The sequence below is a fragment of the Echiichthys vipera genome (assembly GCF_963691815.1).
Source record: "Echiichthys vipera genome assembly, chromosome: 7".
Lineage (NCBI taxonomy): Eukaryota > Metazoa > Chordata > Actinopteri > Perciformes > Trachinidae > Echiichthys > Echiichthys vipera.
The window spans coordinates 10,273,110-10,300,446 of NC_139832.1; the positions used below are offsets into that span (position 1 = coordinate 10,273,110).

At 40.8% G+C, this 27,337-nt stretch overlaps 1 protein-coding gene across 1 annotated transcript; it reads right to left on the reverse strand.

Annotated features, from left to right (window-relative positions):
* Window positions 1-5,093: 5,093 nt before the first annotated feature.
* On the reverse strand, window positions 5,094-25,837 carry sema3e (sema domain, immunoglobulin domain (Ig), short basic domain, secreted, (semaphorin) 3E; the record flags this gene model as incomplete). Its single annotated transcript, XM_083916483.1, has 17 exons — window positions 25,222-25,837; window positions 14,961-15,121; window positions 14,591-14,650; window positions 14,074-14,193; window positions 12,159-12,252; window positions 11,805-11,921; window positions 11,158-11,300; window positions 10,951-11,065; window positions 9,544-9,613; window positions 9,316-9,460; window positions 8,751-8,976; window positions 8,380-8,471; window positions 7,903-7,944; window positions 7,516-7,682; window positions 7,092-7,162; window positions 6,756-6,889; window positions 5,094-5,588 (listed from the first exon to the last, which is right to left on the reverse strand). Exons 1-17 carry the CDS (start codon window positions 25,349-25,351, stop codon window positions 5,094-5,096), a joined length of 2,382 nt encoding a protein of 793 aa, XP_083772609.1. The 5' UTR covers window positions 25,352-25,837.
* Between the last annotated feature and the right edge of the window lie 1,500 nt (window positions 25,838-27,337).

The following is a 27,337-nucleotide window of genomic DNA, read 5'->3' on the forward strand; positions in this document are numbered from 1 at the left end:
AATGTGATGCATTATTCAGCTTTGAGTCGGGAGGCCTGGCTGATTCAACGTCTTGAGCTTTTTCTCCCCTTATCTCTTATCTCTAATTTAATGTTAATGTGAGGAAGAGCAATAGGTATCATCTTCAGAGATATATTGATTAGATGAGTAGAGCAGCTCAGTCAACACCCAACTCCCTCCAGTGGAAGTTTGCATACTTAATCGCATACGGTCTTGAGTATTGACTACATGCATTTCTTCAGCTATAAAAAGGTTTTGGGATCTCAATCATGAGCTACAGATGAATTTCTCTGTATTTCTGTATTTATAATCCAGCTTTTGTGAGTCATCCTCAGGTGAAACCTATCCTATCATCTGCTATTTGCGTATAATGCTACAGTTTCTTATTTCTCTACAGTCGGTATGGTGTGTTGATTGACTGCACGTGCTGTTTGTTGTGTTAACAGCATTGGCCAGCTGTTGGGGCTTCCACAGTGCAGAGGTCAGAGTGATGTAATGAGAAAGATGCAGGGATAAAGCGATGGATTAGAGGAGAGAGCAACTCCCACAGGGACACGGATGTAGTGATTACACCCAGATTAATGACAAAGCACTGCGTCACACACATGCACACACATTCATTGCATGTGCATTACTTTCACTGAACAAAATGTGCTTTAACGAATGCAGACACAGAGACATGTACCCAAACAAAGTTGGACAGAAGGATTTATAGTCAGACGTTCTGCTGGAAATGCAATGTTTTTTGTTTTTTTTTGTTTGTTTTGTGAAACAGCATTACTCATTTATAGCTGACATGTTCACTTTCACTGTGTTTTAGGGCATCTGTGTATCTTACTTGCATCAGGTACCTGTTCCACTTCCCATAGCAGACCTAAAGTCACGGTTGCCAGATCAGGCAGATCAGTTGTACAATTCAAGGACATTGTTGGTCCCTTGAAAGGCAAAGCCCCTAGGTGAGGAGGGCAGAGAGCTTCACATCACACTCCTCCCTGGGTACATAGCCCTCTGTTCTCTCTTTCCTCTCTTTTCCCCCTTCACCGCTTTGCTCACTCTACACTTTCTCTCTCACTGATTCATTCTGCCTTCTCTGCTTTCCCTTGGCTATCAGCAGTAGGAAAAAGCCAGATGATCTACGCCTCCCATCTTTCTCACTCCCTCGACAATGTGAGCTATGGGAAACATCACAGGATTATGGATGATAGGTATCTTATATACATACAAACTCCTCCCAATATTTACACACACATACACACATACACACACACACACACACACGCACACACGCACACACACACACACACATACACACACACACACACACACACACACACACACACAGCCTAATGAATCATATTAAATACAATTATTGACTTAACTGTCAATAGGCCATATGTTGGACAAAACAAAGGTATGGACACAGAAAGATGAATAATTGTAATAATTACAAATAATACTTTGCAGGTTTCAGTCCAACCTCTCCTAGCGCTGGCCATTAATGAACTGCTGAGGGGTAGAACTGTACCACAGTGAATGCTGTGTCAGTGAGATAACACATAGGACATGTTGACACACTGCTCGTTTGCACAGTGTGTTCATGTCTATATTGTTTCAGATTTTGTGTATTTTGTGTGTGTGTCATCATCATATCTATTGGAGGCAAACATACACCTCAAAATTGGAGTCCATTTTGTCCTATCTTGATATGCTAGGCAGGCTACTGCCTGTGCCTCTACTGATAGTTGTTCCCCTTTGCTTATCAGATCCCTTATCAATGTGGAGAGTGTTGTATTAGATGTTTAACCTTCACTTTTTGCACCTATGTGCACAGAATATCTAGAGATCATCTTGCTCTGTATGGACACAAATACTAAAAATTATTTTAAAATTGCAATAGATTTGAGCAAATCCAACAAGGTGAATGTTTTGGAACAATTAAAAGCACTCTGTGTAAGCTGTGTGACAGAACACTCTTATAAGAACCCTAAATGAAGGCTGAGGTGACATAAATCCAGAAGATGAACAACAATTTAATTCTCAGAGGCTTTAATCTGTAGTTTATAGGTCAGGATAAAAGAGGGTTTAAGATGTGAATATGAAGTGAATCGTATGAAAGCATGAGACATCTTGCCATGGTGGTGTGCTTAAGATGTGTGAGGCTAGCCTTGCATATCACTGATAACACTAAATCAAGAGAAGAGGGGAGAAGAGAAGACAGACAGAGAGAGAGAGAAAAAAGAGAATGTTTTTTTCATTTTCATTTTCCATCAAGGCTTCTATGCAAATGCTCACAAAAGTAACAAACGACACGTACACACATACAATATGCTGTACACACTGACAGCATGTGGAGTGTTACTGGCTGTTGAAGCTCATTTATCGTTTGTCCTCCAATTTTCATTTCCTTCCCTCTGCTTCATAACCTATCCTTGCCTCTCTGACATTTTCACTTGTAATAAAACATTCTGGTGCATTGGCTCCTGATAGAAACAAAACAGTGTGGGGGGCCAAAAAAGGCAGCAGGAAAAAACGAGAGGGAATGCCAACTGAGAAAAAAGGATAAGCCCTGTCATCTCCACACAGTGACAGAAACATGTTCAGCAGCATGTTTATTGTAGTTGCCTTTGACCTTTTAATCCCTTTTGTAGATCATTGAATGAATTTATAGTATTTCATTAAATTTAACTGGCCTCTTGAACTTCAAATGTATGATGTCTATAAGAAAATATGTGCCGCTCCGGATTCAAAATCTATTTTTGCATCTGTTCCCAAATGGCATCTATCTGTGGGGTCAGCAGCTCCGTTGAGCAGGCTAATGCCAGCATGGGTCCCTGAAGAAAAAAAGCCACTTTAAAGCTTTTACTAACAGGACCAGTCTCATACATTAGAGTGTGATCTATGAGTGGCTACAGGGACTATTGGCTAGAGGGGCCCCAGGAGCCAGAGTAACAGTGTTAAAACTTGACACAGAGAGAGGGAGAGAGCTTTGATGAGGAGGGGAGCTGAACTGGTTCACAGCCTGTTGCTATGGTAGCCATGTGGAATAAATCAGCAGCATGAATTCCATTCTGAAGTGCCTTCAGCACCCCACTGACTCAGGTACTGTAGACCCATACAGAATTTGAATGAGTATGATGTCCTAGTGCACAGCTGACTATGAGAAAAAACTAAACCATAACCAGTCATTACGGGTTGTACTCGATGTTGTGTTTCACCCTCATATAGTACATTCTACAATTATTTTAAAATAAAAATGTCTATATTACTAGTTTTAATGTCATGTTTACAATACTTGCCTAACGAAGAAAAAAAAATACCATTGCTCAGTTATTAAAATGTATGTTAAGTGACTATTGCACACAGCTCTCTCTCACTACCTCATTCTCTCTGATTCATGTGTTTGTGGATGTAGACTGAGTATACTTTGTCATTATTGATGGCTAAACCACAGAGGTGACACCAGGGTAGGATACTCCATCATTTTTTTTAATGGCAAGTATTTATAAGGGGTATAGCCGACAACATTTTCAATCAAAGTCAAAGCTCTTTAGTTGAATCATTTTCAAGGATAATTGTAAGTGATGCCTCGACAGAGACCAAGCGATTGTTTTACCCCATATTGAATACAGGGAAAAGTCAAAACCCACAATTAAGAGATAAATAAGGCACAGCATGGAAAAGGAGGTGATCCTCCGAACTATGTTAGCACAACCACAACAATGCATTTCATTGAAACATCAGATTTTTTCATGTTTCTGTCATCTCCAAAATACTAAATATTCACAAGGCTGACTTGTTTTGCTAACAGCATGCTTGGATGGCAATCCTAAAATTTATTTTTCTTTTTTTAACTTCTAAGTGGAACATGGTGTTTTGTGGTGGTAATTATGAATCCCATCTGCAACATTATTACAGGCAGGCAAAAAAAAAAAAGGGGGGGGGGGTGATAGAATAATAAGTAAGAGAGAGAGGAAAAAGAGAAAGAGGAGGGAGCAGCTTGCAGGAATGATGACTTTTTGTATATACAGTTATAATTACCAGATGTGCACACAAAGACCACCCTGCATTTGATATAAATACAATATACAATACAATACTATTGGTACATTTGATCACAATTGTAGATGTAAATGTAGACATTAACAAGAACAATAATAATTGACAGGACCACTTTTCATCTACTCTAACCATTTTCACAAGTGCTTAAATAGTAATTATTTCAATTGAGGGCATAATTATAATTAAAACATGCCTCAAATATCCATAATAGTGGTATTGCAACATCATACTGTATGCGTTGTGGCCAATATAACCACACACACCACAGCCATGACTGCGTTCTAATACAATTAGCATTATCATAAAGCTCAAGGCATTTTTCACTGTACAAAAACAACAACACTATTCATTATTTTCCAGTTTATGACATTTAAAAACAACTACATAACTAAAAGTAGAGACCAAGAAAATAAGTTATCAGAGTACCAAAAAAAGATTAAAAGGCCATTACCTTTAACATAGTTTCTCTCATAATAGATACAGTAAATTTGTCATATTGAGCCATTGAATGAGAGGTGGGGCAGAGGTTTAGTGTGTCAATCTCTGCATACGTTTGGCTCGACAGATGGGTTGGGCTAGGTCAGTCCACAGGAGCTGATATATTATATTCTGTCTCTTCAGATCAGAGGCAACGTCGCTAAGTTGATCATCCATCTCCTCCCAGGACCTCTGCTCTGCTCTGACACTGATGTTTAAGTATTTACCCAAAGTCTGCGCTACACATTTAGTACACAAAAAGCAAAATGTTGCTTTTTAAAGTGGAACTATCACAGTTAAACTACTAAATGATAAATGTAGCTACAACAGCTAGACAGCCTGCTACTGTTGTTGTTTTTTATGTTACATCTCTTGTTGAAAGCAAAGTGAAAACCTTTTACATGGTGCAAATACTGAGTGAGTCTGACCTTTAGACTGTATGTGTGTGTGTGTGTGTGTGTTGGTTTGTGTGTGTGTGCGTGTGTGTGTGTGTGTGCGTGTGTGTGTGTGTGTGTGTGTGTGTGTGTGTGTGTGCGTGCAGACAGTCTCTGTTCTCTTCAGGTGCCCACGGTGTGCCTGGGCGCTCGGTGGGAGTTCTCCTCTCCTCTCCCTCTCTTCTCGCCACCTGGAGGAACATACTTCCTTTTGGTCTTTTTACGTTTTTTATCAGAGCACCACACTCTCTCACAGTACTCCTCTACTCTCTGGGCATCTCCGTAGCCAATCAGCTGGAGAAACTCCTTGTACCATTGCCTGGAGTGGGGGGCTGGGACTGAGGATGGCACCAGAGCCCTGGGGCTGATGCTTGGGCCTGGTGGGGGGCCCATGGAGGAGTGGCATGGAGGGGCAGATTTCTCGCCTTCCCCATCATTAGCCTTGCGAATCGCTGTCTCCACCCTCTCCCCTCTGAGCACGTGTAGAGCAATACGTAATAATGTGTGCACATATCCATGTTCCACAGTCTGGCACACGTACATGCCAGCATCGGAGCTTCTCACTCGTAAAAACAGCAGCCCGTGGGCGGTCATGATAACCCGCTCATCACTTCGAACCTGCATGGAGATAAAAACGGAAAACAATTTTTTCCCCTAGCTATTGATGTATTCAATCCCAGCAATTTAGACATTTGCACTGCTGCTGCATTTGTTCAAGAGGGATTTTAATTAAAAAAAAAAAAACCTAGAGAACTACAGGATAAATAAAAGAATGGTAGAACTTAAATAGTGCATTCAATACAGTGACTTAGGTACTGTGAGGTATTACCATCTCATGTTTGTGTTTACTGCAGTGTATACAGCATGTTTGTTTAACTCTAAGTGCTTAAGATTTAATTAATATATTTGAAGAGCTCTTTTCCAAAGCGAGATAAAAGCCAAACTTTAAAAAATGAGTTTCTCATGCCACTTTGCTGTTTACAGAACCTATTCACTGCTTCATCAATGTTTCATGCCAAATCGCTATATTTCCTTGTTTAAAATGGTCTCAAGATGCAGTTCCTTTCCAAACCGCGACCAGCGCCAAACCTGTTTTTAGCCTAAATGCGATGCGTCCTCTCGACCAATCAGAGTTCCGTGAGCGTTCTATGCGATCCAACATGGCGGCGCTCTGAAGCGGGAGAGTTTTTTGTTTCGTCCGTCCGTTCAACATGTTCAGACTGAGCCCGTAAACCCTTTTGACAAGATACATTGGATATTAACCAAATGTGTGAGTCTGGGTAAAAAATGTAATTTTCCTGAAAACTATTCAAATGAATTTATAGCGTTTTGGAAAAGAGCTCCTCATTTATACATAGATTCAATCTATTCTGTATATTTCTCGAGGTTTTGAGATATATGACATTGAGACTTCAGTCACTACCCCAGTATAACAAAGGTGAATGAAATTTGGTTTGTGGTGCTCAACTCATTGAGAAATTGCATACAAATATCCAACAACATCTCTTTCCAGAAACAATGTTCCAGTTACTCAGGACAATCCACAAACCTCACCATATAAATGTGTAAATATTTGTTGCTTTGAGCACAAGTGAAATTCTGTTAACCCCAATTGTATTGGAGCAGTAGAGTGAAGCAGTAGCAGAGATCTCAGCTGTGAGTCAAACCAAAACTATTTGCACAGTTAAATAAGATCTTTAGGGGTTAGAAGAATATGTTTGTAGCGTGACATGTTCACTATGTTTACATTTGTATTGTTTTTATGTATAGCTTCATCAAACACACCTCCTTTTTCTCTCCATCTTTCTGTAAGAACCAGAGGACCTTGGCTTGAAGTGATCGAGGGACGCACTCAAGTAAAGTGCTGTTGCTCTCCACACCGTACACCACCTTCTCCTCAGCTCGGTGCCATTGTTCATCTTCACACACACACAGACATAATAAAAGATAGTGAGGCAAGACAGACTTTTGCTTTTGAAGACACGCATAATTTCCTTGCTTGTATACAGTATTTTTTAGTTGACAATTTTTTTGATACAAGTAAATGCACATGAGCACACACACACACGCACACACACACACACACACACACAAACACACAGAGTCATTTTATGCACTAACCATCAATTTGCAGCCCGTTGCACAGCTGGACGGCGTTGCCATGGCGAACATCCTGTCGTCTGAATCGTCTGCTGAGATGGGAGTGAGGGAAGTAAAGAGGGTGAGTAATTTTGAACATGTGATAGAAGTTGTAGACATGGGTCAAAGGAAAGAAAAGGAGATCAAAGAGGGAGAAAGAGAGAGAAAATAAAGAAAGAGGGAGGGGCTGATCAAGTGCATACTGATAAACATTACATAACACCTGGCTGTCACGTCTCTCAGAGCTTGTGATAATCACTTGGCAAACCAGCCTCAGAGCAGTGTGACATTCAGGGCAAGATGATATGATGAAACAGAAGTATTGGTGGTGCGAACAGCTTGTATCACATACACACATCTGCAGGGAGAAAAGATGGGTTCTGTCTCTAAGTGTGTGTGCTGTTACCTTTTGGTGTAGACTCCAGCAGGGTAAAATCTGGAGCAGGTGAGACCATCCCAGGCACAGTAGGGGTCTCTGGCCAGACAACAATCAGCACATTCTGAGCCATAGAGGTCACACTGATGCAGTCTGACCTGAGCCACACCCACCTCTGACCCCACATACAGCTGTTGCTGTTGATGCAACAGCATGGACCGTTAATATATAAACATTTTAATTGGAATCCATATGTATGCTTTGTCTCTTCACCTCATTTAGCTGCATTATATCCACAAGAAGAGAACATTGAACTATGGCAATACAAAGTAATGAAAAGTGTTCCAATGTTAACATCTTGTGGCTAAACAATAGAATTGCATGAATGAACAATGGAAATTCACATGATCCTCTTACCCTTTTAGGTGAGATTATTATCTCTTGTATTGGTGCTGAGACCTGTAATCAGGAAACAGTTTACTGTTATACAAAAATTAAGTTGATTAGTGGTTCATCATATGCCAAAAGAAAAAAAGTTGACAGCTGACATTTTGCTCTTTGCCACTGGAGGCCTCCTCTCATGTCTCTATCCATCCCAAATCATTTAATTAAAATGGCAGCAGTAACTGTTTTTAAATGTCACAAATCTAGAATTGATCTCTTACAGCAGGCCGGCTGCTCAATTATACTTGTGCCCCTCTGATAATGGAAAAGAAGCAAATCAGCAAGCATTGGTTTCCAAATACTCCCTCATCTATCCATTAATCCATCTATCTATCCATCCAACCAATGCATAACTGTAGCAATAATGGACCGTGATATCTATACAGAAAAACACAACATTTGTTCACTTACAAAGCCTACTTTGCTTTCATATTCTGCAGCTAAAAATACCTTGAATACTTGCAGCTCTTCCAGCAGCACCTCCTCCATAGTGTCTGTGTCTTTGTTGTAGATGGTGATAATTTTCAACACCACTGAGTCGTCTAATAAAAGAATGAATTCATGTTACACTGTTGCTTACACAAACGTTTTACAGGTAATGGCATTCATATGGGGTTGAAACTGCCACAGTATATGCAACAACTGTTGTATTGGTGTTTCATTATGATATTTTTTTTTATATATGACTTCATGCCATGTTTGGGCATCAAATGCTCAGAGTTTCTCCTGCATGTCTGTCTATTCATTTTGACAATAATAACATGCATATGGCATTCTGGATTAGGCATAATAGGTATTCATTCTTCATAGTGTTTGTGTACCAGTGCCAATGTAGAGAACATGGTAGTGTCCGTCCTGGGCTTGGACTCTGTCCACAGCGATCTGGGTCAGCTTTCTCCTGCCTGGCTCTGTCTGCAGCAGGACAGGTCTACGGTGCTGGGGAAGGACTGGACGATACATGACAGGATGAGAACGCACAAACCGCAAAACCTCATCAGGAAACTCCTTAGAGCTTGAGAAGCCCCCGCCGTTCACTTTACTGGCACACTGTAAAAGAGATGGTAAGATAGAGATAGAGGGTATAAAAGAAGCAACAGAGGTAGAGACGGCCATTAAATATATTGGCCCGGATATGCAGTGTAGAAAAAAAGCTGACATGCTTAAGTCTGGCTCAGACTATCCCTGTATGACCTGCTGAGGTAGCTACAACAGTGCTGACATTCACCCGAGCTGTCCTACATGCTCTCAACACTACCCCCCCTCAACGGACCCCAAAGGAAGGCAGTCATGGACACAGACTAATGGAGAGTGCTGTGAATGCACAATGTTGGTGCATCAAGGAATGACATCCCGTAAACAATACTGTATTTAGACTTTAATACTCACAGATCCAGGTCGAGGGTAGGGCACTTTGTCCTCATAAGGTGTCCAGTGATGCTCAGGTCTCTCTCGATAGGCAAATGGACCATTAAAGGCTGCTCTTATATCATCCATGTGATAGACACACACTGCGTATCCTTTAAACACCGCGCTGCAAAAGAAGGTTTTAGCAGGGATTTGATGGATAATAAATTGTGACTGTATGATAAAATGCCGATTTCACCCTCCACTCACCTTGTTGTGCTAAAGAGGCCAAAGACTTCTGGGTTTTTCCCATCCTTGTTCTTGAGCACAAACACATCCTCTAAAACACAAAATGAAGAAATAAGCTGTTGTTTGCTTGTCACACTAGGTTGACAGTTTTATTTTTTAATGAAAAGTCTCAAAGACTTTGGTACAGTAAGCCTGGTCGACAGGGTAAAACTTTATACCTGCCATGGCCCTACTTCACATAGTACAAGTACTTAGCTAAATGCTAATGTCAGCATGCATGCTCACAATGACAGCGCATGCATGCTGACATTAGCATTTAGCTAAGTACTTCTATGTGAAGTAGGGGAGGGTATTACAGAGTAACTCACAATACCATATTATCAAGATAACAACATGATAGAGTGATTCTGTGATATTCATTACATCATATGAGTATCACAGAATCACTCTATCATGTTGTTATCGTGAGACATAACAATATCTATGAAAATACCCCTAAAAATAAATGTATGTATTTATTAACTGCATTGTGTTGCATCACAGGCATCACAGTTTCACAGAATTTGACATTTGAGATGAATCAATTTACAACAAACAGCAGAGTCTTAGCTCAGGGCCTCTTTAACACTGTACGCAACTTGTCAATGTTTGCGTTTGATCATTCCAATGTAGAATGGCCATAAACCTGCAAAAGGCCGGACTACCAGGATACAGAACAGTTCTATTGTTAAAATGTTTTAAACGAAGATACAACCATGCCACACTAAAAGCTTTTCAGGTTTACAGAAAATACAAAAAAACATGCTTATGCAAAAAATACACTTCAATAAAATGGCACAAGTGTAAAGATTATGTATCGTAAGAGAGGGTTTTACAGAATATTTTATCGTACTGTATCAATATTCTATCCCGACCCTAATGCTAAAAGTACCAACAGTACTTGTCAAGGTCTTACTCCTACAACAAATAGGAAAAAGCTTAAAATCTTTCTTTTTCCTGCATCAGAAGATGTTTTTCATCCAGATGGATGGAAGAGTCTTTTTGGAAATGCCTTCAGTAAAGCAGTAAGCCTTTTAAAAATGAGTGTCTGGGGTTTTCAAAGATCATCCCTTCTTTATTTTTTCTGTAAATTGAATACTTAGCTCTGTGAAATGAAATGGTAAGAGGCTACATGAGAGGCGCTCACTGGGGCTTTACTCACTACATTTACTGACTGTTCCTCTTATGGAAACAATCCCGAGTGTGTTGAATTGCTACTAAATATTGGTTACTGGGTCAGACATGTAAAATCCCCAATACCATACTGACTCTTCGATTTTTGACGAATGTAGATGCAGTTGTGCAACAGGCTACTGTCTAGCATAGAAACCTCAAAGTTTAGCGATACATAAATACGGTGATGTGCAAAGAGTCTCCCTGTAGCCCCACCAAGTTCATCAAAGTGTGTATCAATGCCCTTTGGTCCAGCCACAGAGCAGATAAGACGTGTTTTCAGGAAGGAGCTCCATCTATTCACCAGCATTCTTTGTCCTCCTTGGTCATTCTGAGGGATAAGGGCAGATAAAACATGTGAGTGCAGTATTGGCTTTGGCTGGATAATGGCCAGAAATCTTTCTAATGCATTTGCATTCTTACCGCACAGACTCGCCCCACACGAGTATACACAGCCTTGTTCGCTCCCTCAGCATCCATCTCTCGCTCAGTGAAGAAGAAGTAAACTTTATCATCATCCCTATCGTCGTTGTCAGGAATAACTGCTGAGCCCACAAATTTCGGTTCTGTCGGGAGAATAATATGTCACAATAGGCTTGGAATGAAACATAAAGTTCAAAATGGATAGTGGAGGTAGGGGTAGTGCAAACAGTATGCTGAATAAGCTGTTCATTTTGAATGCATACTCATTTAGGTGTTTTATGGTAGAAATAACTTTAAATCATTGAATATTTGTCAAGCCAGGTCTGACAAAAAAAGCTATGCATGTGAAGTTATTGTTTAAAAAAATCAAATGACATAAGCTCATGAATCTTCAAACAGAACTTGTCTGGACAATAACAGTTCTAGTGGGATCATGTGAAAGGCACACAGTATCCACAGTAGATCTTGGCCTGTGTCACAACACATTCACACCATCAATCATTACATCTCATGTGAATAGCATCTCATTTTCTGAACTATTTGGATAACTTTTTAATAACATACATATTATTTGTTACCACACATATTGTTTGCACTCCCTTGACTATAAAGAGAGATATCTTTCCTGCAATATGCAGTACACCAACCATTGAGTTGCTGCCTGTCATCTCTTTCAGTGCGTGTGTAGGTCTGGTTGTTGAGTCGACAGAAAGCACCGTCATTCTCCCAGTAGTCCGTGTACAGGCCAATATACAGCTCTCCTCCTAATGACACACACACACAAACCAATTAATATCAAACCAATTTGTTACTAAATGTGGAAACCTTTTTTTACTGTGATAAAAATAGACATGACAAAAAACACCACAAGATGGCAGTATTGACTGGTTAAAGGTCAACAAAGTGAGCATAGCACAGCATATCTTCTGTGTGGAATGAAAACACAACTAACAAAACAAACACACAATTTCACAACTGTGTTAGAGTGTGCAGTGTCTTACTGGAGAGCGTAGACGTGCAGGGACTGTTAGGGTCGTATGGACAGCGTCCTCTGCCACTCATTATACTGTTTTCTTCAAGAGCAAGCACCCTGTCCTGAGAACAACAACACATGATATACACACAAATGCATATGCATGAATATAAATAACAGCAAGCACACACTCAAGACATGTACCCAAAAGCTTTAACAATATCTCAACAACAGGAGGTGGTGCCTGGAGAGATAGATAGAGGTAAATTACAGAGGAGGGATCAGAAAGTGATGGATGAGAAGGAGGAAGGAAGATTGATGAGACAAGGAGTGATGGATGACCAAATAAAGGTTTTTTGTCTGGATGCATATAACCAGCGATGCTCTGCTCTTCAGTTCACTATACTCTTATTGCTCTGCACAACAGGTGGCAGAAACACACACACACACGCAGACACACACATACGCATGCATCCCAACGTACAGACAGTACATAAATAGACACAAACTCCCTATAGAACCTCAAGTTATATCTTGCGGGCAACCACAGTGTTTATGATTGTCACTGGCAGATCAGAGGGGATGTCATATTGATTTATGAGTAGCCACGAAACCCTACTGTGCTGTGACTTCCACCAAGCTTATGTCTGTAACAGAAGTCAGTTTCTGGGTTAAACTCATCCATCATATCAAAACAAAACCAAACAGAAAATGGGTAAAATAGGCAGATACAAAATGACTCGACATGCAGTTCTGTGTGTGTGTGTGTGTGTTTTTTTTTCTTTTAAATGTCTTGGCCGGTGGTGCATTAATACTTAATTTGTAACTCAGCGGCTCAGTGTCACTATCGATTAATGGCAATAGTGTTTTCTATCACAGTTTATCGCTATGTAAATAATATTCTCTAATAACTAATATTTACATTTATTTGAAGCAACTGCAAAGGGAGATTAGACAGATTATACAGACACAGTTTTGCTCACTCTATGGGCATTTCTACGATGTGAGTGATGGTAAAGAGTGGTTCCTGTTTGGATGGTGTGACTGGCCTTGTCGACCTACTGGACAAGTGTTGGAATGCAGTGTGGAATCCTTCTTTCTAAATACACCCCAGGCACGCACATGCACGCATACACAAACACACACACCAAGAGGACTGTTTCATGTTTGACATCCGGGAGGTATGTGTCATACTGTAGACAAACATGCTCACACAGATGGATGCAGTCAATTTTGCATGAACACAAGTATTTTCACAAATCACTCCTGTGTGGCCGACGCACACATTTCAGTTAACCCCTGACTGAGAAACAACATTAGTCTTCACTAACCTCTTTCTGTGTTCCTACAGAAAGCAGAAACATGCCTGTTCACTCTCTTTACCTGGACAGTAGTTATATCACATTTTCCAATATAAATAAGAGTTGTGCAAAACAACTCTCTCCCTCTGAGGAAAAATAAAAACTTCACTCTCCCTTAGTTATTATCTTTTCAGTCTCCACATCACCCATTCTTGCTAGGAGCATAAACTCAACCACAGTAGCATGAGTTTAATAGCACAGCAGTCCAAGCTGTACTAACAATACCAGGAGTTCCTGGCTAAAACTTGAAAACAGAGTTTTGGGCTCTTCATCATAAGAGGGAAGAATACAGGGGCATAATGGAACATTTGGCTGACTGTATAGTCAAGAAATCTGCATCATTTTCATTGGAATAATCATCTGTTTTGCTGCCAGTCCTTTCAGATTTGCACAAAAGGTAACCACCATTTTAGAGCAGGCAAAGAAACAAACAACATTATTAGAAACACCCACCATGGATTAGCAGTCAAGTATACAGCAGTCCAAGTGTTATTTGACTTTGAAAAGGCAGGAGAAACATTTTGAATACCACTTTAATATTTGGTTTCAAAGCCAAACTCTAACTATGACTTTGGGACTCACCTGCCCTTTGTGTCCCACCTTGACCAGGACACAAGTGGGGTTAAAGGCTCCCGTTCCACAGACCAACAAATGAGTCTGGTTGTATTGTTGCAGGACCTTGATGTAGTTAGCACACTCGGGCTGTAGGAAGAAATGCAGAGATGAAGCAGTGGGTGGGGAGGAGGGTTGTTGGGTCATGAGGGATCATGAGGGCGGATTGAGGCAGAGCATGAGAAAGTGGTTTACCGGAAAAATGCCAGGCCTTTTACTGCCTCATCAATAACATCAATATTTCAGGTTAAACAAAGGTCACTGAGCACAGTGAGATGTGTAAATCACTTCAAACATGCTGATAGTATCTATCTTGAAAATGAATCTATATACTTACATAATACATCATTTATAATCTATATATAAATGCCAAATATAAATGTACAGTTAATGCACATGATCAACTGGGTACTGGGCATCAATCTCTACTATGAATGCAAGGGGAGAAGAAATATTTATATGCAGCCATGTAGAAGGTGCCCCTTACCTTTTCTCTCCCCTTCATCAAACACTCCTCAACCTGAGAGTCTGTACTGGCCAACTGGAGCTGTAAGAAAACAAAGGCTCATATTCACAATAAAGTTGTTTCACCCTAAATACGAAAAAAATAAATGTTGAATGTGCAAAGTAAGGTGTAGCCATTTTTTAAAAATATGGCTAAACAGCTAATTATCTCACAGGATTTTAATGCCACATTTTCACTTTGAAATTAACCAACTCAGTCAAAGTAAAGTTTCAACTGAACACAGAATTATTAAGACACACTTCTGCACACTGAGTTTGGCTAACCTATTGCCTTATGGTGGGTGTGTGAGTCTCACTTCCTAACAGGCAGGGAGGAATAAAAACAGACCCACCTCTCTGTAGTGTGTGTTAACCCGGTCCAGGCTAAGGGAGAACAGAGTATTCTTGGCCCCAACATAAAGTCTCTCGTGTCCCTCATCTAGTAGCATGGTCTTGGGTTGAAGAGGCGCTCCATGTCCGTGGAACACCCAGGTCCTGTTCAGCTGCCAAAGCTCTGCAGACAACAACATGCACACAAAGAAATGAAAAAAGAGCTAACTAGAGATGTAAGGCTATAAATAAAATAGACAGGGTTTTCATTCTGTTTCAAACGTGAATCCTCATCTTCTTGCCTGTACTAACCAGCAAGATCAAGTTGGACCAAACCCTATCCTTAAGGGATTCATAGGGAACTGCTCCAGTAACCAAGGCCCAAGGGTACATTGCAACATGTGCTTCTCATTCATAGATTACCCTGGAGAATGGCAAAGAGCAACAGCAAAGTTATCCTTCCATCTCATCTCTCCTTCTTCCTTTCACTCATTGGCTTAGACATAGAACTTAACACCAGAAAAACTTCACATGGCATTAAAGACTCAAAGTCAGACTCAGACTCAAGACACATTAAAGCTCAAAGTCGACCTCCCTGGCACCATTATGTACCAATAAATTGCTTTAAAGACTACTATTTAATGAACTGAGAGGAAATGTTGGCAACCCTAAAGGCACTACGCAAAAGCATGGATGGAAGAAGTGGAAGGGACATTTGGAGTGGCTGTCCCTCAGTGGGTGGGTCATCACATTGAGTGTGGGTCATGACATTGAGTTGACCTCCATTTGGAAGATTGGCGGTTCACTGGCTCCTCTGGCATGTCAAAGACAATGAACCCCAAATCGTTCCCCGTGCTGCTCATGGGTGTTTGTACATATGGAATGATTAGATTAGATTAGATTAGATTAGATTAGACGATGGGCAGGTAGGCCTACCCTCCGCCATCAGTTTGAGAACGGGTGGCAAGTAGTGTGAAAGTGCCTTGAGTGGTCATAAGACTAGAAAGGCACTATATAAGTACAAGTCTATTGCCATTTGGGGATATTTGATGTACAACTTCGACCTAGTTGCCGCTGACCTTTCCAAAGCGAAACCAATGAGATAGAAGCTCTGAGTGTGACGTTTACGTTTCCTTGGCAACCAAAGAGCGACATTAAGCCATCATTATTGTTTGTGCGTCCGAATTTCCCGAACTATTTAACGTAACATTAAAGTCGTATCACGATCTGGGAAGAAAACATAGTGCTTGGAGGTTTTATAAGCAGTCACATCAGGTTTGTGAATAGGCAGTTTACGTAACGCTCGCCCCCTAACCTCGCGGTGAGCCCAGCGCAAAAAGCTTATCATGTGAAGGCCCCGTCAGCGGAAGCTTGAGCGTAACGTTAGCCTGGGGCTGCGTTTTTCCATACACCATGGCAACTGCCGTAGTAGGAGATGATTCAGAAACAACAGACCTTTTAAATCCTCCTGCTGCCCTAAAGTCACCGGTGTGGAAACATGTTTGCCTTCGCTGTGAGTTATATAAACAAACAATGCACGGTACTGCGCTGATGGGACTTCATGGTGCATTCAGGTGCAGCTTCTAACCTGCGACAAGCGGATTCCTCAACAACGGTAAACAGAAACATCTACCATGTTCAAGTGACTACATTTAGCTTCCGACAACAACCTAAAGATGCCTTCTAGTTCTTTAGTTGTTGCTTTTACCTGTTGCACCATACTGTAGTAGCCTACAGATCATTTATTTTTACAGATATTATATATTTTTTAAGGTTTTATGATTCATTTCCTTCTGCATTTTTTATTTGAGCTTATGTATTTTATTATTTGAAGGGTGCCTTCAATTCCGCATTGTTAATCTCTTATTAATTTTAGAGGATCTCACCTGGTAAGTTTTACCAGTATGTATACTATTTTGTTTTATACATGTTATGTATACATGTTATGTATAAAACAAACTGTAAACCTAGGGGAAACACTGAACAAAGCATGAGTGTGAGCAGGGTTGGTAGAAAGGATGTAGAAAGGTCAGGGGGCGTTTGCTTAAAAAAAAGGTTGGGAACCACTGGTCGATGCTCTCTTTTACCAGGAGGAAGCAGTTTTATCAGATAGGAAACCAAACAAGTCTCTTCATCAGTCGTTAGTTTGAGATCAGCTGCCACTTCCTGACAGTCTTGCTTTAGGCAATTTCAATTCTGCTTTAAAAGGAAAGTAATGGACCATGGCGGATATGTCAGCACATAGAAACTCACAATCATCAGAATAATCACAAATCAAGTAGACACAGATAGTTTGCATGCACCACACCCAGTTGTATATACCTAATTAAACCTGACAGGCTACTCCTCCTACCTGCTCTGTAAACTACTGGAGGGTGAAGGATTCAAACAATGCTCATCCCCAGAGGTGTGTACTTCCTCTGGGTCGTATTGGCCTGAAAAACCTTTCGTTAACACATAACCAGGTTGGACCGGGTGTGCTTGTAAAAGACCATCTGGTTTTTGTTAGCACAGCTTTTGAAAACTCAGTTTGTGATCCTGCAACTTACCCTCACACAACAGTTTGTACTTAAAAGTATGCAAACTTTTTTGTGCATTATCCTACAAATGTCCAGCAATTTGGATTATGTATAAGTATGCTTGTTACATGACTTACATACATGGTAACAGTTAAGTATATAAGTTACATATGTGGCATTTGTTAAGTTACAAAGTAAGTTAAGATAAGTCAGCGTTGACTTTAACTTTCACACTGGACACAGACATTGGTCTCCTGGGTGATTTGACCCATCTATCCATCTACCCCAACCTTCTCCCTACATGGACTTTGTCGATCTTTATACAACGTCGCCTGACTTTCTCCGAGGAAGCCCTGCACCTCTTGGCTCGCAATTACATGGGTTATATATGAATTTTAGTGCATTTCTTCTTGTAATATAAGTACGAACAGTACATAAGATCACCCTGGATCAGTTTATAGCATTAGCATTACACAGGCTGTATTCTCTCTATTTGTTTTACGTTCATGCAGATATTAGGCCCTTAATGCACTACTCTTGCAAAAACTCCCTTTAAATGAAGAGAGGGGGGGGGGGATGGTGTCCACCAATATGATTTTAATACAACCTTACAGCTACCTCAAATAATGCTGAGATGTTTCTACATGCTGAGGTTGCAGGGGTTATTGTATGATTCATTTTCCTAGCATCTGTATATTTTTTAGTGATACTTGATCTCCAAGATAGAAGGAAAGAATGTTTATCCCATTTTTGTAGATTACTTATAGCAACAGCTATAGCAGAAGGTTGTATTTGTTTAACATGGGATTAGGTTACCACAGAGGAGTGGGTGACTGTGTATATTTTGTTGCTATTAAGATTTCTGTGTTGGAGACAAGTGACTGTTTGTTTGAGCAGCATTAGATCTCGGGCTGTTAGGTGGCAGAGACTGAGGGGATGTGGCAGTGCTGTTCTGCCAGGGCTCAGACATGCTTCCTGTAATTATCTAATCCACACACACTTAAATCTCTCTCGCGCTTGCATACGCACACACGCACACACGCACACATGCACACACACATACACACGCACACACACACACACACACACACACACACACACACACACACACACACACACACACACACACACACAGTCTCTCCCCTTTATCTGTGCACAGTCCCCTCAGAGTTAAACTGAATTTGGATCAAGGACAGTCCTCTAACATTCCCCTCCAACTTTTCTACAAGTGTTTGGTTGGACTCTCAGACAATCAGCTCCTTCTTTACGTGAAGTCAGATCTGCTACCACTTATTTAGATGACAGACTTAGATGGACATTTAAAGTGATTAACTTAACAATCCATAAGCCAAACCCTCTTTTTCATCTACTTTTCACTTGTCTTTGTTAATCATCATGAGTGGCAGCTGATTCATATGGGCACATACACACATAAAGATGCTCAGACAAACTTGGCTTGTCCTGCTCTCTCTCTCTCACACAAACACAAACACAAACACAAAACCAGAAACATTTCTTTCTTTGATTTTGTTTACATATGTAGGATTGTAAATGTGATATTTTATATGTATAGTAATTGGAATGTTTACATGCCATGCTCATGTGATTAAACAAAAGTAGGAAACTAACAATAACCATCTTGAATCTTGAAACTGAGAGAAAAAAAGGAGACAAGAAAGAAAAAAAGAGCATCCTTTCCTCATCAGTGTGCAAATACAAGTGATAAGAAACTATAATTACATTTATAATAAGGGGTTGATCAATAATCGGCTTAATTACACATGATTACAGAGGTATGAAGCAAAATTGACGGATGTAACACAGAGATATGCTTCAGAGTGCACAATGCTATTTAAAAGTTTTATCCTCTGCCATTATGTGCAGTTCGAGACAGTTGCAGCCACTTCTCAGACTGAAAAGGGAAAAGGGGGATTTCCACAATTCCCCTCTCCCCCCCTCTCTCTCCTCTCCAAGTTTTTCTCGCCATCTGCAGCTAGAGAGGGCTCCTTAGCCGTCAGCTAAGGGAGAGGAGGAGGAGGAGGGGGGTGTTTCTTCATCGGCAACTGAGCCAGGGAGACACATGGCGCGCACTGTGATCCCACTTCAAATGGAAAACCCAGGGAAAAAGGACTCCCTCAAGACAGACACTTTCATCAGCTGTCTGAGGAGTGGTGAGAGATGCCTGAGAAGATCTGGTTAAGTGAAATCTAAATAAACTTTGTGATCTCCTCTTTATCCATGTATGGAAACACTATTTTGCTGCACCGGGGGAGAACAATATGTGTGTAAGCATGTATGTGCGGTAGCTACCTACTTCAAATGTTATGTCTCTGAGCAGCGGGGGAGGGAATATTCACGTTAAGTCAGAGATAAACGAATACAGGAGCTCATATAAAACATTCCTCAGGAAACTTAAAAACATAAATCTGCTCTCATAACCTACTGCCAATATTAAACACACATTTCACGTCAGAAATGGTATTCTCATATATCTAGAGAAATGTCGTTTATTTATTGAGTTATGGGGCTTGTGCTAGAAGACAAAGTGAAAGATTGGAGTAGGCTGGAGTTAGGGGACAAGAATAAGGAGGGAGTCTGTTCTTGCGCTGCCGAGGCCTGAGCCTGTTGAGCCTGGTGAGCCCCTGGGGGGTGGGGTCAGGAGCTGGAGAACTGGGGTGTTATGCCATTGTCGGTATACAGTCTTATGTTCACGTATCCTTGTGTGTGTGTGTGTGTGTGTGTGTGTGTGTGTGTGTGTGTGTGTGTGTGTGTGGGTGTGGGTGGGTGGGTTGTGGGGCTGATGTCACTGAGCAAAATGAAAGCCACATGGAGTGTCCGGGCGGGATGACGGAGAGAGAAAGAGAGCAGCATATGTTTCTCTGTAATAAAGACTGAGTGCAAGTCTGTGATTAATGCTGTAAATCATGAGAACACATTGACAACTGACAGTGCATGTTGTTATTGGCCCGGATACAGTATACTTCTTATATCAGGTACAGTAAATGAGTGTGCTGTATTTGAATGGCATTCAAAATACATGCCCGTCGACTCCAAACTGAACTGCCTCAACCCTACATGCACATGACCTTGGAGCCCAAATGTGGGTTACTGTGTGTCTACGCACAGCTATAAGTCAGAAGCCCCATAAAGTTTCATATGATTTCATATGTGCTGTAATATGTTTGAAATATTTAAAGCAAAAAATATTTCTCAGTTATTTGAGTCACAGAGAAGAACATACTGAACAAAACTTAATTAGAACATTACTTATTCCCTTTATTCTGCTTTTTTTGTTATTGCAAGTTTAACTGACAACTTGTCTTGTGAGTAGTTCTCCTCTTTCTTTCTTCTCGGTCCCCCACAAGTTGACATAGCTAAATAAAGAAAAATAAATTTGGCTCCTCTTTAAACTGCCATGCCTACAATAAGCTATCTCTGTGTCTTGAAGTGCTCAGCTCACTTGTCATCCTCTTTTTTCCTCCCTTTGATTGCATTGCAACATACTCTCTGAAGACTAAAACAATATTTGTGCCTTCTCTCCTTTTCCCAGTTCCCAAACTTAACCAATCTCCTCTCCCTGATCCCTGCACCAAGAAAAGGTCAGAAAGGATATTAGAGTTTCACCAGCTGCCTTCCCCTCTGGACATCTCATTAATGAACTGGAGAGCACACACATAACACAATGGGAGAGAAAAGGGCGCTGAGATGTACACCAACTAAATGAGAAAGCGAGACAGAGTGAGGTGTGAGTGTGGAGGGGAGAGGGTTGAGCAATTATCCATTTTCCCTTGCTGACCTAAAAGGTGTGATTTATCCAATCATCACCATAACCTTGATTTTCCAGTGGTTTGATATAAGGTCTATGACTGCCCTATGGCCACAATCCAATGTGGTAAATGTTAATTATAGGGTGCACATGTAGGTGAAAGAAAGTTAATGGAAGTCCTCACTTTGCACATTATATATATTTGGCGGTAGTAACACATTTTCAAACGAGAACTTTGAAGGCCGAAGTAGAGAAGGGTCCCCCCCCCCCCCCCCCCCCATTCATTTAATTTCAGGCAGACACAACTTTAGGCCATACTGGTATTCCCCGTCTCATCCTTAGAAGACAGTCACCTACGGCCACATCATTTAAGGGTTGTAAAATATATAGAGAGTGGTTTCTTGTCTGGAGAGGAAGGTTTAAAATTACAGCTCAAAGGGGGGTTTCATGCATACAGTAATTGCTACCTGAGTGATCCCTGTGTTCATGCGTGCACACACCTCGACTCATTGTACTTAAATCTTAACAGTTTTATATCAAATGCTAAAGAAAATAAATGGGTTTAGTATTTATTTAAGTATTTCCACAAGTGTCATGTGCTGCCCTATTTTCTCATTTATTCAGTTTTCAAAGAGTACACATACCTGGTTATGAGCAAATCCAGCTGCTAAGTGCTTTAACCAACCTTTGTTTAAATTTCCGATGAAGCAAATGTTGGGTGGAAATAGGGAAAGCACATTTGTATATTTATATAAGTGAATATACTGTATACAGTATGATGTTAACCCTGTCAGAACAGTTTAGCTTCACAATATTACTTGAGTCACCTTCACAGACTGGCTAAAGGCAAATATTTATATGCCTTACTAAATGATTATGGCCTTTAAATAACCACGTATTTGGCAGACATGTTGAAGGTATATGCCTGCTCTATTTAATTATTGTGCAATGGTCAAATTTCATTCCTCATATTTGCAGTATGATGAATTTAGTTTTTATATAGCTGTGTTGTTCATTTACTTCATCTGATATACGGTATATTGCTGTAAGTGCGCATTATTACCAGAGCAGCTCTGGACAGGTACAGTTGGGGTAAAAGTTTAAGCTTTACTATATCAGGAATTCAGTCTCCTGATTTTTCCAGGGATAATGCAGACTTGAAATTAACTGCATGTCCAATACAACCTCACCTTTAGAAGTAAGTGCAAAGTTAACTTAACTAGCCAACAGATCAAACTTTACAGAGGTGAAGAGTTTTTGACTTTGATTTGATCAGGTCATCTGTATTACGGAAACTTATGTACCACACTCTCTGTGGCTCAAGCCAAGCCAGATGACAGTGCTGTAGAGGCTGTCTACCAGGCCTCCTACCTGCAGCCTGTCGAGACTCCGACACATAGCTGTGAAACATCTTCATTAGCAGTAGAATTGATGGTTGTCCCAAAAGAAGAGCTAATTCACTCCACAGGCCCAGAGATCTGAAGCTGCTGCCAAGCACCTCATGAAAATGTGTCCAAAGGCACAAAAAATAGTACAAAACAAACTCTCTGTTCTATAATGAGCACTGGGCATTTCAATGTATAATAACCCTTGATTTAGGGAGTTTGATTGGCCAAAACCCCAAGCAATTGAGGTATTTATCCTGTGTTTAAGGTCTTTGGATGCAGTGCAGTCAAAGATTAGGTTCAATTCTGTCTAAAGACATCTTTGAGACTGTGATTGGAACCCAGTACTCCATATGATTTAGATAACAACCTTTTGGAATTGGAGTTAATTGGTGGTGTAATCAAATGAAAGGATGACTGGGATGAAAGTGAATCAAATGCATTTGTAAAAGTATTCACTGGTCCAGAAGTCGAGACAAGAAGATGGGGAATAGATGAAAGAGAGAGTAAATAATAATTCCACACCATATGTGAGGTGTGGCTAACATCAAAGCACGCAGAGATCCATACCCTATGATGGTAACGTCGTCCTTGAAATACGATAATATGCCCAAAGGAATGTATTCCTGGAAACCAGAACAGAGTTGATGTGATGTTTTACTGAGATTTCTATTGATCCGACACTCGGTGTCTACCCATGACCAGAAGTGGGTTAAAAATAATCTCATGCTTATATCATTAACTTTTACCTCCCATTATCAATCTTTCTGTCAAATAGCAGAATCTAGTTTTTCCACACTGTTATGATACCAGATTTTATGGTAATATGTTCTTAGTCCTAGGGGTGAATAGTTAAAACCACATCACTCTACATCCCCCTGAAATGCATCTAAGTCAGTGGCGTGTGTGGAATTCACACTATTCCGCCCGTGTGCGTGAGCGTGTGTGTGTGTGTGTGTGTTTTTCTGTCTGTGTGCATGAGTGTGTGTGTGTGAGCGTGTGTGTGTGTGTGTTTTTCTGTCTGTGTGCATGAGTGTGTGTGTGTGTGTGTATGTGCATGACTTTGTGTAAACTTAAGGCTATGTGCAAAAATCACTGGCAGAGCCCATGAGGCATGTATTAAGGTTTAGATGTTTTTCATTCCATAATGATAGGATCCAACTGCAGTCTTTTCATGGTGCTCTGTGCTAGCCAGAACATGCATCAGAGAAGAGAGAGAGTGAGAGAAAGAGAGAGAGGTGGGATGTCAATCACTGTAGCAGCTTTCCCCTCAGGCAGTTAATGAATTGGATGATATTCATCAGCATCTAAGTCACGATCATAACAAATATTGATATGACATTTATGAGAAAGCATATCAGTACGGGTCTTCTCATTCTTGTTGATATGATCTTTGCTCTTTTTCTCATCTTTTTTTTTTTTACATTTCTACTTATATTTCCACAACTTCTTACTGGGAAAGTGGGTTTCACTGTATTTAATGATTTTTTTTTTTATATATAAAATACGTAATAAGGGATGCAGTTATAATACAGAAAACTCTTCTCACAGATGTAAATAACCGATGAACCAGACCTTTCAACTCTCATAACAGACTGACAGCACTATATTTATGTATGATTTATTGACCAACAAAATTCCACACCTATATTCAACCATGACTAACAGGCTTATGTGGAATCATCACCTTCTGTTCCTGTAGAGATCAAAGAAACTGTGAGAAAAAGCCAGTGTTCACAGGAGTTTTATCTGCAAAGATAAAACCCCCATTATTGTCCAAGAGATACACAACGACCAGTCCGCATACCGGTGCATGAACATCCATATCACACACTCCCACACACACATACTGTTAACAGACACACACAAACACTTTTCTCTATACAGCCCCATCCATTCCCATGCCCTAAGAAAATCACCTCCATCGCGTGGCTGCTATGGCATGAAAGAAAGCCACATTGTGGATACTCAGCCTGCATGGCCAAGGAATCAAAACAAACTATAAGGAGGCTCCTTGATCACCAACAGTTAGTGAAAAAAAAAATCCTTACAAAGTCAGGGCTGAATTCAGATCCAGTCCTGCATGGTGACTAAAACATAAATCTTCATGACCCTCTCATTACATGGTTAAGATCACTTTAACTTACTCAGAGAGGGTGCCGCTTCTCTGAGTTTCCATTGCACATTTTCTTTATTTGGACATTTTTGGTTGTATTTTAGTACACTTGTAATATATTGCATCCAAAATGCCAAGTGTAGACTAAAAACATTTTTAAATATTAATTTGGCAAACTTTAATGGTACCAACAAAAATGCTGCAATGGATACCGCTAATTGAGGGTAGAGGTCTATTAAAGAGCGAAGCATATTACACCTGTTTTATTCTCAATCTGCACTGAAGGCACTGAACAGAGAATGCTAGTTTCGGTTGAGGCTGCATTCCAGACAGTTCAACACACTATGCTGCATCACCTAAACACTGTCTTTGCCTTTATATTGGTGCAACACAACAGAGCATTTGAGTTTGTGCAACATAACAATGTCCTGCCTAAATCCATCAAAGGTATAAAAGAAACACATGCTAGGCACGTTTTTTATTTTAATTTTTTTTTACCTTTGTGGGAGAGACGTATCCTTGGGTAGATGCTGTGGGCTGTGTGAGCCGTTCCCAGCAGAACAAAGTAAAGCAGCATCAGTAGATACACAGTCCTTATGCATTCTTCCATCCTCATTGAGACCCACATTCCACGCTCATTTACAGTACACAGAAATCCTGCAAGTCCACTCAACACAGGCAGCAAGGTCCATGAAAAGAAAGAAACTCTTTGTCTTAGAAGTTCCTGCAAACTATGTTTAATAAAAGATAGCAATCCAACAAAAGTCTACTTGAGGGTGACAGTCCATTTTCTGACAATCACCACAATGTGGATCAACTAGCTGTATCTCTGCAGCTCTATATAGTATCTGCTTTCCCCTATAGCAGTGTGATAAAAGCTGCATCCACCCACTACCACGGTGGACAGGATAGTTTCCTGACTGTTATCCTTCTTTGGTGAAGAGAAGTCCAGTTGCTACATTCACGCCGCAGTGCCCACTGCTCTCTGTCCATATGTCAGTCCGTCTGTTTATTTGTGTGTCTGTTAGCCCGGATTACTGTATATCCAGTCTTTCTGATCTGATGAAATAGAAAAAAAATAATTCAGGTCTATGAATCCCACAAAGGTGTTGGAGCTGATTTGTAAAACCTCAGTGCGTTTATGTGTCCCAGCAGGCAGGCAGGCAGGCAGGCAGGCAAGCAGGCAGGCAGGCAGGCACGGCTTGAACTGCTGTACTGTATCCTCAGGCTGCGTTCCTCCTCTTGGGTCCACTGGAGCTAGTCATTCTCTGGACAGGAGCCCAGTAAAAGGCAGAGTGGGAGAGGGGAGGAGTGGGGAGCCTCGTGCCTGGCGTGTGGTCTCTCTGCACTAGGGAAGAAAGTGAATCTTAAGCTCTCCTAACTATCCTCACGCTCGAACGGTCAGGGAGGATCCAAACCTCAGCTCAAACCTCAGTGAGATGACTTCTACCACCGCTACTGATTTGGGCAGAGGCCACCTGCCACGTTGTGGTGTGTCTGAGGAAAAGCCTGTATGTGTGGTGGTTGGTAATGAGGGGAGTGTGTTTCAGCTTGAAGGGCTGAAAATTGCCTGCCCCTTCTACTAGATTGTCTTGAGATCTCTCTCTCTCTCTCTCTCTCTCTCTCTCTCTCTCTCTCTCTCTCTCTCTCTCTCTCTCTCTCTCTCTCCCCCTCTCTCTGTCCCTCCCAGGCAGCTGGATTAAGTGTGCTGTGTCTCCCAGGCTGTGAGACTCTCCTCGTCTCTTCTGTAGGAAAAACTGCCTCTCATGTCACTCTACAGACCACCCCTTGCTTCTCCTCTCCCCCTGCCCTCCTCCTTCACCACCTTATTTTGCTCCTACTTCCACTGCATTAAAATCCAGTAGACCAAGGTTTTCAGCCTCTCAACTCTGGCACTTCTTTCATTTTCAATTTTTGCCCTCTTTGTGTTTGTTTCCATGTGGATAGTCATCACCACTGTTACCATGGATTTTCATTTACAAGGTTTCTTTCATGCCCTTCCCATTCCATCTCTCCTTCTGTTTATCTACCCACATCTCAGTTCTGTAAAACCTAGTTATTAGTTTCTCCTACCTTAATGTATCATACCATGCACGGTTTTTTCAGTTTTTTTGTCTGTGTCTTTCTTGCTCTGCCACTATTCTGTCCAAATTAGTTGCTGTATCTGTGTCTGTGTACCTTTGTGTAAGTACAAATATTCAGGTATTGTCAGTACTATGTATTGTCAAACTCATTGACATGCAATCCTGTGTTGTATCTGTGTAGTGTTTTTGTTTTGTCTCAAGATCCACATCTTTCTGACTGATTAGTGATCACACACTCAAAAAGGAAAAAGCATTTACAATATGTGACTGCAGTCATTATTGAATTTTGCACATAACCTACAGGAAAGTCCCACAGGCATCCAGTTACTGGAGCAGAGTGCATTCAGTCTCCCATAAAGCCCTCTGTCATACATCTGTTTCTTTCTGTCTCTTTCTCATGGCGATGTGGTGACACCAACATTAAGTCATGATGATCCCTAACATGGAAGCATTTCCTGAGTCTGAAAAATTGTTTCATTTTGTTGTTCTTTAAGCTCTGTCTGGTTTATTTTTTGGTATACGTGTTTTTT